This window comes from Sylvia atricapilla, chromosome 5, assembly GCF_009819655.1.
Source record: "Sylvia atricapilla isolate bSylAtr1 chromosome 5, bSylAtr1.pri, whole genome shotgun sequence".
Classification (NCBI taxonomy): Eukaryota; Metazoa; Chordata; class Aves; order Passeriformes; family Sylviidae; genus Sylvia; species Sylvia atricapilla.
Window position 1 is genome coordinate 17,318,095 of NC_089144.1, and position 12,840 is coordinate 17,330,934.

Consider the following 12,840-nt stretch of genomic DNA (forward strand, 5'->3'; position numbering starts at 1 on the left):
AAACGTGATGTACTTTGTTGCATACACAGGAATTTGCATGCACCAACTCCCATTCCTGCTTGTAAAACTTCATCCAAGTTGGGAAAGTGTGGAGAAAAAAAAATATTTTAAAAGATAGCACTTAATAATCGAAATATTCACTAGGATAATCACATTTGATAAGTAGCATATATTTTTGGAAAGTTTGTAACAGTTGTTGCTCTTAAGCCTTTTTTTTCCTCAGTGTTTTGCTTTCTCCCCTGCTTCAGAGTAAAACAACACACTCTTAAAATCTGTGGCAGTATATAAAGCCAGAATAATTTGGTCCTTTTTGTTAGGTATTTTTTTGAATTCACGTTCTGATCTAAATTCAGGATTGAACCTTTTCTAATAAGGAGATAATGAAAATTAATGTGACTGCTGTAGTGAGAGGGCAGCAAACCTGAGTAACCATGGGAGAGTGGGTGGGCACGGTGGCTGATATTTAGTGCTTCACTGATTTTTCACTTGAAGTCAGGTGAACAGTTGGGAAGACTCTCGCCTGAGTTCACATCTGCATTCTGACCACGAGATGTGTTTGCAACTCCTGTGACTGGTGCTTGAAAAGGGGAAAGGCAATAAAATACCCCTTGTTCAGCCCTTTGGTAAGTTTTTCCCAGATGAGTGGTGGTGAGGGAGAATGGGATCCCTTTTAGGAGCTGTAGACATCAGTAAGAGCAACATGTCCATGAGGGACACTTTTCCTTTCTGGCTTACTGGCTGCTGAGGTTGGCTGGCACCACCAGGGCCAAGCACAATTTGGGTTTTTTACACTGCTCAGAGCACTGATGGATCCAGCTGTCTCCGGTATTTCCAAAGGGATCTGTGTCAATAAGGAATGGGTGGGCACCCCCAGCTGAGAAGTTTGGGACAGCTGAAGAGAAGCCTGGCAGTAGCTCCTCCTTAAGATAAGGCTTGCCCAAAGCTTGGGATTCAGCAGAGGCCAGGAATTGAAGCAAAGCCCGAGACAGAGAAGTCATCGAGATCCTTGACCCTTTCCATGTCCTTTGTCACTGTGCACCTTATTTTGTTTCCTGATCAATCCATGTCTCCCTTTCCCTCCCTTCTCACTTCTGTATGCACAGAAGCCCTCCTTGACTCCTCTGGTGATGAGAAATGAACCTGTGCGTTGGTGGTGGATTTGTTGTTCTTGTTATTGTCTCAGCAACATCTGTTTTCCCTGGCATCTCAGTTAAAAAAGCTAATTCTGTTGAGTTGGAGCAGCTGCCACTTCCCACCACAGTAAATTAAGCTTTCAGAAGACCTCATCTTTGGAATTACAGTTCTGATCATAATGTGGATTTTAATAGTCAATTGAGATGCTTATTAAATTATAAGATTGTGCATTAGGAATGTTCCTGTGCTGCTGAAGGAATCTCAATAGTTTAGTTTTTATTAGTTTTGTGATTTAATGAACAGAAAACATTAAAACTAAAAGCCAAATGCAAGCCATCTGTATAAAAATGTTCTATAAAATTCAGGAAACTGACAGACATAGCTGTAAAAGTACTTTGCAAAGACACAGCCTCTCTTAAATGCCATCCATTTTAATACAATGATTAATGCCACCATCACTTTCCTTAAAAAAGAAAATTTCTCCCTTGTTTCTTTTCTTGGGTTTATGAGATTCAGCCTGTATTTCAGTGATGCTTATCAATGGATTTGAAAATTATTCACTCTGAACTCTTTAGATGCAAAGGATTTTTTTTTTTTTTTAGTATGTCCACACACTTCTAGTTCTAGGGGGTGTGGCTACACCACACTGTGTCACCATGTGGTGTCAGCAGTGGCCGAGATCGATCTTTTGTTGTGTTAAAGGTCCATCCATCAGCAGGAGGGTACAAATACAGGGCAATGACCTCAGGCACCCGCTGCTCCTGCCGAGGTGGGTGAGGTGTCCTGAATTCTTTGGGGTGTGATAGAATACAACAGGGCAGTCCAGTGATATGGGAGTTACTGGTATTGAGATTGCAAGAGAGGGTATAAGTAAAAAGGAATAATGGTATTTAATGCACAGAGATATTAGGTATTTTTGAGGCTCTTCTTGTTTAAAAACACACATATTAGTAAAAGGTTCTTCATCCAGAGGATGGTTGGGCACTGGGACAGGCTCCCCAGGGAAGTGGTCACAGCACCAAGGCTGACAGAATTCCACAAGCCTTTGGACACCATTCTCAGGCACAGGATGGGATTCTTGGGCTTGTCTTGTGCTGGGCCAGGAGTTAGACTGATGGTTCTTGTGGATCCCTTCCAATTCAGGATGTTCAATATATATCTAAGCATGCATTATGTTTATATAAAAGCATCTTAGATCTCAAACTCCTAAATCAGTACAGCCAAATCCCTACTTTTTGTTCATTTTTTTCAGGTACGGAAAACACTTTTGCATAAGATGCTATCACATACCTGTGGAAGAAATATCTACATTGCAAACAGGTCCGTGCCACAATAGGCATGTGCAGTATTATTCTGCTTCATCTTTTTGATGGGGCTTTTGCTTTCGAAGTTTTTTTAAACTTTGAAACAGATGAGATTTATTGAGGTTCCTGTTTCAGTTTGGATTGTGAAAGCAATTGCAGCATAGATCTGAATTATATATATGCCTTTCAATGCAGTTACAGTTAGGAGTTCAACAATAAAGCTATTACTCTAGTTGCCTTTTTTTTTTTCTTTTTTTTTTTTTTCTGTTCTTCCTCACTAGTTTGATTTGAGGGACTTTCATTAACTTTCTGTTTCCTTATGACTATGAGTTTTCCAATGGCTCAGGAGTCAAAGGTCTGGTTTTGTTGGCAATGAAGAGTGCTGTCACTGCTGCTGCTGTTGTACCTTCCCAATGCTGTACTCTTGCCTCTGTGAGTAGGAGAGGGTCGCTTAGAGAGGGTTTTTTACTGAGTTCCCAACCTCATTTGTCCCATTTCTGGCAACAGTCTGGTCTGTTATGCCCCTGAAGGGAGTTGATTCCACCAAGCATACCATAAGAGCCATAAACACAAATGCACCACAGACCAGAACAGTTTTGTAAACCTGCTGTAATTTACTTAAATCACTGGGAGATTTGCCACTGAGTTTTAAAGGGAACCAGCTTCCAGGGTACAAGTTATGTACAGGAGCCCTTCCAACCCACGCCTTGGCTTCTGTTCACCTGCAGCACTAACACGAAGCTCAGTGTTATTATTGACAGCTGAGGTTTTGATCCAACGTGTCACTCCAGATTCCAGCAAAACCTGTTCCAGAATGGGAGTTAAGCTTCCTAAAGCAGCTGTTAGCAGAGTTTTGCTGCACACCCTGTCATCATGAGTGCCTGGAGCTACAGGAGACTTGTGATGGTGCCGCTTTGGAGCAGGGCCTGGATTGTTCTTGAAATGAGGGGTTTATGGACAACCTGGCAGGTCTGTTTTCATACTGGGGCCGCAAAAACGTCACCAAACATTTTCATGGAGGGATGAGGCAAACTCTGACGGTCTCCTCAGAGACAGGAGATAAGGCATCGATCCACGCCGGCCTCAGCAATGCACTGTGCCAAGCGCTGCTCTCCACACGGGGCTGATGAAATCCGCACTCACTGCTGGCAGAGAACGCGAAAAAGAGGGGAAGCGGGAGGACGAACGTAAAGAAACCCGCTGTGAACATTCCCAGCTCCCCGCTCCGCTCCCCGCCCGGGGCGCTGCCGGCCGGCTCCCGGCGGCTCCGGGCTCTGAGGGCGCCGGGACGGCCACGGCCCGCAGGCCCTGCGCTCCCCGCGGGATCCGCCCTGCCTTCCCTCAGGCCCTTCCCACCGCCGTGCCGCGCCTCCCGGCCGAGCCGGGGCTCCGGGGCGCCGGGCTCTGAGCATGCGGCGGCCCGGCTCCGCCCCGGCCGGGACAGCGCTGAGGGCGCCATGGAGCGGCTCGGCGGGCGCTCGGCGGCCCGGCTGGACACCCTCCTGCGGCACCTCTCCCCGCGGCCGGGAGCGCTCCCGGCTCCTGTATCCTTTCTGCTGTGGGATCGGGAAGGGCCGGCAGCAGTACTTGGCTCCCCGTAGGTCGGGGCTCCGCTTCCCCCAGCCCGGCGCGATCTGCCCCCCGCTCCCCGCGCCCTGGTGGGTCCGCGGTTCGTCCTGCCGGGACACCGGCCTGGGAAGGACGGACAGGGCGAGGCCTGCCCCGTGTCCCGGTGCCGCGGGCAGCCATTCCGGGGCAGCCCCGACTGCGATTTTAGGGTCAGCGCCTGACCCACCCCAAAACCTCTCTCTGAGCTTCGGCCCCGCAACCTGTGGGCAACTGGGATGTGCATCTTGGCAGCCCCACAGCACTGAGCCAGAGGCTTCCCCACAGCGAATTTTCCTCCTGGAGATTCGACGGGTTTGGGGAGATAAACAGTATGACTTAGAAATTGCACAGGCACAGATTTCGTTGAAAGGTACAGACTCGACTGGTAGAGCAGCAGCCGGAGAAACAGCAAGGTTTGGTTAGTGAGTGGGAACCGAGGTGGAAATGTTGGAGGCTGCCAACATAAGGCAAAGGAAACATGGGTAGAAATAAGTTGTTGTGTTGATATGTCCCGTGGTTCCAAAAGTTAAATGGAGACTGCTTGCTGAGCATATTTTTAAAGCTGCTGTCATAAATGTTGCTTTAAAAAAAAAAAAAAAAAAAAAAAAAAAAAAAAAAAAAAAAAAAAAAAAAACAAACCTGCTTTTTCGCAGAGCAGAATACTGACAAGTTACCTTTTAATTATAATACATAAAAGAGGATGTGATCAAACAGGATGTACAAGTCCTCAGATCGATTAAAAATATGAAGGCAGATGGATAGTTGTTGACTCAGACTGCCATAACACAAGTAGGAACACAAAATTAAGAATAAATTATAGGAAAAACCGCCCTGGTTATAAAGATACAGGATGTAAGGAGAGGTGCTGCACAACCTGTTTGTTTTTAAATCTGGGTCATGATGCAAATAGCTTTGGACAAAAACATGACTAAGCTAGGCTGAAGCAAGAAAACTTTGTGGATGAAGTAAACGACAGACTCTAATAAGAGTAGATTTATTTGATACATCAAATGGTACATCAGTTCACTGGTTTGGTTTTAATCTCTGTGCCTCGTGGTTTCAGTTGTCCAAGCAGGCCAGACCTGTCCTCTGAGTATTGCAAAAGCGTCAAGAGCAAAACCAGAGGAAGAGGCGCTGCAGAGCCTGGGAGGAAGGTGCTGAAGTGGGGTCCAGCTCTGGGTGGACTTTTCTGCTGTCCCACATTCAGGGAGGTGGAGGTGTTGAGGAGGGCCCCATGCTGGTCTTCTGCCAGTGCCTCTGTCTCCATCAGCTGCCTATGGACATTTAGGAACCTGGATGGTCTGGAGTCCCACATTCACTGAAATAAGGCCGGAAATGTGGTGTGTGGAGCACTAGTGCCCTCAGTTGGGGGATTCATTGCTCTGGGACCTGCTGTGGCAGTTGCCAGCTGGTCTCTCTATGTTCTTCCCTCTGTCTTCCGTCCAGTTCCCAGAACCTTTTCCTCCCTCTGGCTCATCATTTTCCCCACACATTTTTGTATGTGTCGATCTTCTCCCACCGTATGTGACTTGACAAGGTAATGTTTCAGCCTCCTGGTGTTGGGACACACAGCTGCTGTGGTGAAACCTATTTCTTATTCCCAAAGCATTCGTGGTTTTATGAGCAGTAGAGGAAAGTCAGTGGTTTCATAAAACCCTGAAGCAAGCATACATGTGCAGACCAAAAGATCAGCATGAAAATGCTCTTTTTTGTTATGGATGACGCTTCAATACCATGCACAAAGTTCTTGTGAGGCTTCTTTAGCAAGTGGGGTTTAATTGCCCTGTTGATGAGATTGTGTCTCTGCATGAGAGAAAACAAATACTTTTTAAAAACCTGTTGAATTGAAGTGGAGGACAAGTCTAAAGCTCTCTTCTCTTCCTGCTATCCCTGTAATTTTGGAGGGATCTGATCTCTGCAGTAACTGGAGATAAGGTGGAGTTTGCAACACTGTGTGAGAATGTGAAACCTCAGGTTTATCCTATTGATTTATTGTTTTAGATTATTTTCATTTTTAGAATATTTTTTATTATTGTTTATCGTTACAGAAGCAAAATGAACAAGAATGTGGACTGAGTGTCCAGCACAGCACCTGCCTTTAAGATGAACAGCACTGTAGGATCAAGGACTCATGCCTGTAGATAATAATGTTCTAATCTATTTTGCTTGATTGTATATTCCTTAATTCCCACCCCAGATAAGCATTCCTACTTCAGCCCAAGTCAATGTTGTTCCTCATTCAGGGAGGTTTTGGTAAGCTCCATCTTCCTTGGTAGAGATAAGAGCAAAGCAGCCTTCAGAGCTGAGTTCTTTTTTCCCCCAAGCACAGTGTTGGTCACTAGACATGGTTAATGTGTCTCTGTGTGTCCCAGCTACACCCTGGACAACGACCTGCTGAGCACAGAGCAGAGGCAGTTCTATGAGGACAATGGGTACCTGCTCATCAGGAATCTCGTCTCTGAGGAGGACATTGAGCGCTTCAGGTATGAGCCTGACCCTGACGTGCTGGGAGGAGCTCTGGGAGGCTGGAGATCCTTGGGTTCTTCCCACATGGACATTCACTCTGGTTTGCAGGAAGGAGTTCACAAGGATCTGTAAAAGGGAGGTGAAGCCACCAGGAGTTATGATTATGAAAGATGAGTCCCTGAAATCCCAGTTTGGTCAGTCTGAAAAAGTGGTTAATAAAGTGCAGGACTTCCAGGAAGATGAGGAGCTGTTCAGATACTGCACTCTACCAGAGGTAAAACAAAGAAAGGGTTGGTGGTGATTGAAGAGCCTGATTGAAGGTATCTGACCCTGCAGGTCGCTCCACTACACACACAAGTGAGGAAGGAAGATCAGGCTGGCTTTTAAGAGTGTTCTGCATGAACAAGGGATGGATGGAGGTTGGGGCAGAGGACTTAAAGCAGTGCTGCTGTGGAGCCAGTCAGGAATGTGACTTGGCCAAGCCATGCCAGGCTGGAGGGGCAGATCAGCAATGTGTTCTGAATGTGTTTTATCCAGGCAAACATCTGTCCTTGGGCAGGTCCAACCTTGCAGCCCGTATTCATGTGGCAGATACAGCTCTGTGGGAGTGCCATCCCCATCTTCTCCACCCCTCCCAGCAGCCTGCAGCGCCGTCTTCCCTTGTGGCCTCCCACCATTCCCATTTGTGTGCCATGGCAGGTCCTGCCTCCTGTCCTGCATCTCTCCATCCTCCCTGACTTCCTCCTCCTGTACCCGTGTCCTCAGCCAAACATCCATCTCTCAGTGCTTCCTCAGCAATATTTCCTCTTGTTTTTCATGTTTCTCATTTTTTTTCTAATGTTTTCTTCCTTGTAGGTCCTCAAATATGTTGAGTGCTTCACAGGGCCAAACATCATGGCAATGCACACTATGCTGATAAATAAACTTCCAGATTCTGGTAAGGAAAACTTGGATTAGAGGAAAATGGATAAATTATTGTGTGCCAGAATATTATTGTATGCCAGAATTGAACATAGTATTTTAGAAAAGCTGTAAAAAAATTAAACCCAAATAACACTGAAAATTTACAAAGCATTTTGGTGATAGTTTGTTTTCTTTTTACCTTGATTTAATGAGACAACATCAGAAAACACAAGAGAGTTTTTGAGGCTGCACAAAGTCTCAATAGTATGGCAATTGAGACAAGTAGAGATATCCTAACTGTATCTATTTAAGGAGCAAAATCAATGGCAACATAAGTATATAAATTACATATAAAAGGCTCTTTTGGTGTGGATAATGGTTCCATTTCCATCGGGGGAGAAAAAATAACAAAACTTCAAGAATATTTATTTTTGTTTAGACTTCATGTAAGAGAGCCTCTAAGGCAGAGACTTTCTGTGGAGGCTGCAGTCCATAAATTGAGATTTTTTTTCTTCTTTTTAAAGAGAAAGCTAAATAAACATGAGCAGGGGTGCAGCACAGGCAGGGTTGATTTTGCTTGCATCACAGCAGTACATCCAGTGCCTGCAGACAGCACAGATGTTGGAAGGTCTTTGTGCTGGGGAGGTTTGTGCAACACCTTCATGGTTAAAGTTCTCAAAAGTGGAGAGCAGCCAAAATGAGTGATAAAAATGTGTGGTGGTGGTGGTGGTGGTGGAGGCCAGCAAAAGGAGCCTTCTGAGGGGTCACAGAGCTAAGCAACCTCCGGGCACCCAGGAGCCAAAAAGGACCTGGCACCATGGTCCATTTTGGGGTGGGATGGCAGCTCACCTGCTTGGCTTCCTTCCATGGCTGGGCTGGAGCTGGCACTGAGTACACCAAGTGTCTCCAGGGGGAAGCAGCAGCTCCTGAGGGTGTGCTACAGTGGTTTAACAGGAAGGCAAAGGCTGTGTGAGGTTAGGTGAGGCTGAAGGTTTCTGACCTTTGTTGCAGAGAAGCAGACGTTTCTGCACCCCATGCATCAGGACCTGCACTATTTCCCGTTCCGGCCCGCGTCCCGCATCGTGTGCGCCTGGACCGCCATGGAGAGGGCAGACCAGGACAACGGCTGCCTGGTGGTGCAGCCAGGGACACACAGGACTGCCCTGAAGCCTCATGGTTATCCACAGTGGGAGGTGGAGTGTCATGGAGGGCTTGGGAAGGAAGGGGATGTGTTCTGGCTGGGAAGGACTCACTGTAGGGGGAGGATGTGCAGGTCAAACCTGAAGTTTTCAGTGATTTTTTTTTCTTTTTTTTTTCTATTTATGCAAATACTGACATTGATTTGGGAGAGAGTTTCTTGGGTGATCTCAGTCCATGTGATGCGGGTAGATTTTCCTGTTCCCACCTTCACCTAGAAAACGTCTAGCACGTTTGTGGCATGACAGCATAAACACATGCCAATGTTTTCCACTGCCCTTGCCAAGTCTGAGGGCTCTGTTTCCTCCTGTCAGTGCCCAGGTCTCCTGATAGCATGTGTACTGTCCCAAAGAGGAGAAGTCTGGCAGTAAACAACTGGATGGAGTAAAATACCAAGTGGTATCTTCCTCTTAAGAGTGTGTATTTCTTGGTCTGGACTGTCATTGGTGATGGTTATACCAGACCTGGAGCAGAAGGCTGGATTCCAGCAGTGGCATCCAGTGACCACCCTTGTGGGGTTTCCCAGTGCTCTTCTCTGTTCTTTCCAGCTGAGAATATCTTTGTCCAAACCAGCTGCAGAAATGCCATCTTTCTGTACATCAGGCTTGAGGTAGAAGGACTAGTAGGCAATAGTCTGACTTTTAGCTTGGGATATGGAACAATCTCTCCACAGGAAAGCAAATCCATAGCTGTCCCTAGTGCCCTGCTGTGCTCTGAGAATCAGCACTTCCTCTAATTTTAACTGAGTGATTTCAGTTCAGCCTTTTTCTTTCCTAGGGTAAAACAAACAAGCTTTTCCATGGGCTGCTAGATGAGGATGAGAAGATTCCCAAGGTTCACCTTGTCATGGAGAAGGGAGACACAGTGTTCTTTCATCCCCTGCTCATTCATGGCTCTGGGATAAACAGGACATCAGGTTTCAGAAAGGTAGGAAAACATCTCTTGATATAGTTTTTTATTTTCTTGATTAAAAAAAAAAATCCAACTATCCCTCTATTTTTTATTCCCCACCCCCTTTGAATCCTTTCTCAGTTCATGAATATGTGGATGAATGTTTTAAAGAGTTTTTATCTTCCTAATATACTTCAGTACTCTCTTGGTTTTTTATTATTTTATTTTTGAACATCTGTCTTCTGTAAGAGGAGCACGCTGTGCAGCTGCTTGAGAAAAACAGAACAGGAGTAGAAATTAGATGTTGGATCTACATTTAAATTAAAGTTTAGCTGTACTTGCTTTTCTGAAAGTTCCCTTTCAGCTGTCCCAGATATCAGGACTTTCTCTAATTTTTTTTCCGTCTTCTTGGTATCCCATCTCTGGATAACAGGAGTCTCCATCATTCAATAAATAACATTTATTTATATGATTGCACAACCCATTTTTCTATAAAAGATTTGTTGACATGCCTGATTATTTAACTGAAACAGGCGAAAGTGTCCTCCTTTGGAAGCCTGGTCCTGTCTCAGAAAGGATCCATCCAGGCACTGCAGCACAGGCTGCTCTGTTTTTATTTTGGTTTCCCTATCATTTGGCCTGTTCTTTCAGCCCCTGTAACAATTTATTGGTGGATTCAAAGTAATTGGGTTGTGACCCTCTGGGTGCAGGAACTAAGAGGTCTTACAGAACACACAGGTCTGCCCCAGCCCTGACTCTCCCTATTTCCACTCCAGCTGCTGATATTCTGATATCAAGTAGTGCAGCTCATGCTGAGGCAGTGAGGGAAGGGGAGAAGGGAAGGAGGAAGGAATTTGCTGCTATGATCTGTAAGGAAGGAGTGATGTGTCCACAGCCTGGAATGCATGAGGGTATTTCCCAGCAGTTGTTTGTGGTCAGTGTGACAGTGAGTGATGCCCACTTTCCTCACACAGAGCATCAGCTGCCACTTTGCCAGCTCAGAGTGTCACTACATTGATGTCAAGAACACAACTCAGGAGCATCTGGAGAAGGAGCTGCAGGAGATGGTTTCCAAGAAATACAATGCAACTTCTGTGGAGCTCAAGGTGAGACTTGGCTCAGTGCCCTTTGTTACAAACCAGGTCGGTTCCCTTTCCCAAGTCTCTCATGTGGCAGATTGGTGCTCTTTGCTCTGCCTAGGTTGGCAGATCAGGCTGTACCAAGCAGAGGTGCTTGGCAGGATAAAAGACCTGATATTCAGGGGATGACTGGCAGGCTTTTTTGGGGCCTTTTTCTTCAGAATGCCTTGCTCTCTGGCAGCCTCTTCACATCCCTTGAGCTCCAGAAGTTCCTTCTGAAGCTCTGCTTGTAAATAAAAAAATGTGGTCATTTGCCCCAAATTCAAAACTGTGAGTTGGAATAAATTCAGTGCTTGTCCAGTTTGTATGTCCACAGTTCTTACAGTTTCCTCTCCTAATGGTGGGTGGATTTTCCTTTTAAAACAAAGTAGCCGCATCTGATCACAATAATAAATGGATTATTTTTGCTTAAATATAATCCCACATCAGTCGTTTATACTTGAGGCTACAGGAGGTTTGTCAGCAGTGATACACATCTGCCTAAAAAAAATAAAAATAAAGGGGCTAATGGACTCTTGCTGAATAACAAACCATTGAGTAAAATAGAAAGCAAATGTAAATTCTTCAGGGATCCAGCCACTGAAAGAAAAATAAACCTTGTTACTGGGGTGGAAAATGTTCTGAATATCTTAATCTGCAGCAGTTCCCAAGCAAGTGCAAAGCCAGTATCAAGGCAGTAAAGTCTAGATGTAAAAGCAGCAATTTTCTTTAAAAATGTATGTGGTTTACAATATCCTGGGCTTTCGGGAGGGGAGGACTTTCTTTCTCACCCCTGCTACTTTGTGTTCTGTGTGTTTCCTCCCAGTGTGCCTGGGTGTGGTGGGATGCCCAGCTGTGTTTTGCAGGCTGATCTTTCATGTCTGTAAAGCCGCAGCTTGCTTGGCTTTCCAGTTCCTGGGGTTGTTTAGGTGCTTGGTGAAATCCAAAGGGATGTGTAGCGAGACTCTCTCCTTCTGAGTGGAAATGAGGTTGTTCATACAAACCCCGGAGAAGTCTCTATGTTTTCATGTAGCTTTGAGGATTTTGTTTAGCCCGAACTGGAGTTTTCTCCCAGAGGAGTGCCCAGGTCTCATTCCACCTTCACAAGATGACAAGAACTAAGTAGTCCTCTATTTCCATCTCTGTAAACTGGAATCCTGGTCACTCTTCTTCTGGCCCTCAAGGTGCTTTTCCTGTGTCTCATTTTTGTTTTGAAGGATATTTGGAACTTCCGAGCACGGCTTGTGCAAGGGGAAAGGATCAACCTGTAGAAGACCCTGTGAAGAGCAGGATGAAAAACATGGGCCTGAGAATGAGCTTCTCTGAGGGAAGGACACAGACCCTGCATGGGCAGGCAGAATTCCCTTTGTTGACCTCTTTAATGGTAACTTTGCCAAATGCTGCATTGCAAAATAGTTTTATGCTAATTTAGAATAATTGCACTGAGCTTGGACAGCTGATGTATGTCAAAGGAAACCTAACCTAGAAAAACAGATTTGCTGTGGGGTGTCTTAGACAAATGAAGAATGAATCAAATTCTTGAACATCTTGATTTTCTCAGTGTTTTCATTCTTGTTTCTGAAAAGTTTTTAACATGACACACCTTTAGAATGATGCTATACCAACATAAGATTTTATGCAAGAATTTCTAGCATTTCCAACTTTCTTTTCTACACAAAACCCAAAAATAAATCTGAGTTTCAGACAAGCCCACAGGGACATGGGGAATTACCAGTGTAGCTGATGAAGATGTGGGTGTTGGTACCAGCAGAACCAATGGTGTAAGGAAGTGGCTGAAGAGAAAGCAGCAACTACTCACAGAGAAAAATGGGATTTATGGACAGTAATATGATTGCTAGTAGAGTTCCTCCATGGCTTGGCAAGGCATTGTACCTGACCAGGCAGCTCTGGCACAGGTGAAATATGAGTCTGACAGTGTTGGGAGCTACTGGCCAGCAAAGCAGTACTGGCCTTGCACAACTGATCCAAGGCTTGTGAAGTGAGGGAATCCTTTGAGTCTGGCAGGTCTGGGAAAAGGTGCCTTTTGCTGCTGCCAGGTTGAGGAAATGTTTGGATGCTCCCCAGGATGCAGTGGTGGCAGGGTAGAGTGATGCAATGATCCTCTTGCCTTTCACAATGTTCTTCCTTGCTTTCTGAAAGATTCTTTCGCTTTCAGAATCTTTATTTTTTGAAATAAAGAATAAATCAGCAAAATTGCA

The 12,840-nt window shown here is 45.4% G+C and overlaps 1 protein-coding gene across 1 annotated transcript; it reads left to right on the forward strand.

The window, feature by feature from the left end:
- The first annotated feature begins 3,865 nt into the window (after positions 1 to 3,865).
- PHYH (phytanoyl-CoA 2-hydroxylase) lies at positions 3,866 to 12,840 on the forward strand. The gene is made up of 9 exons (XM_066318799.1): positions 3,866 to 3,982; positions 6,244 to 6,299; positions 6,419 to 6,529; positions 6,621 to 6,786; positions 7,368 to 7,449; positions 8,427 to 8,608; positions 9,390 to 9,539; positions 10,478 to 10,609; positions 11,839 to 12,840. Exons 1-9 carry the CDS (start codon positions 3,896 to 3,898, stop codon positions 11,890 to 11,892), a joined length of 1,020 nt encoding a protein of 339 aa, XP_066174896.1. The 5' UTR covers positions 3,866 to 3,895; the 3' UTR covers positions 11,893 to 12,840.

Excerpts from the sequence above, each read along its gene's own strand:
- PHYH (XM_066318799.1), top strand. The coding sequence starts at position 3,896 with ATGGAGCGGCTCGGCGGGCGCTCGGCGGCCCGGCTGGACACCCTCCTG. Across the intron at positions 3,983-6,243 it reads CGGGAGCGCTCCCGGCTCCT|ATAAGCATTCCTACTTCAGC; the intron begins GTATCCTTTCTG and ends TTCCCACCCCAG. Across the intron at positions 6,787-7,367 it reads GATACTGCACTCTACCAGAG|GTCCTCAAATATGTTGAGTG; the intron begins GTAAAACAAAGA and ends TCTTCCTTGTAG.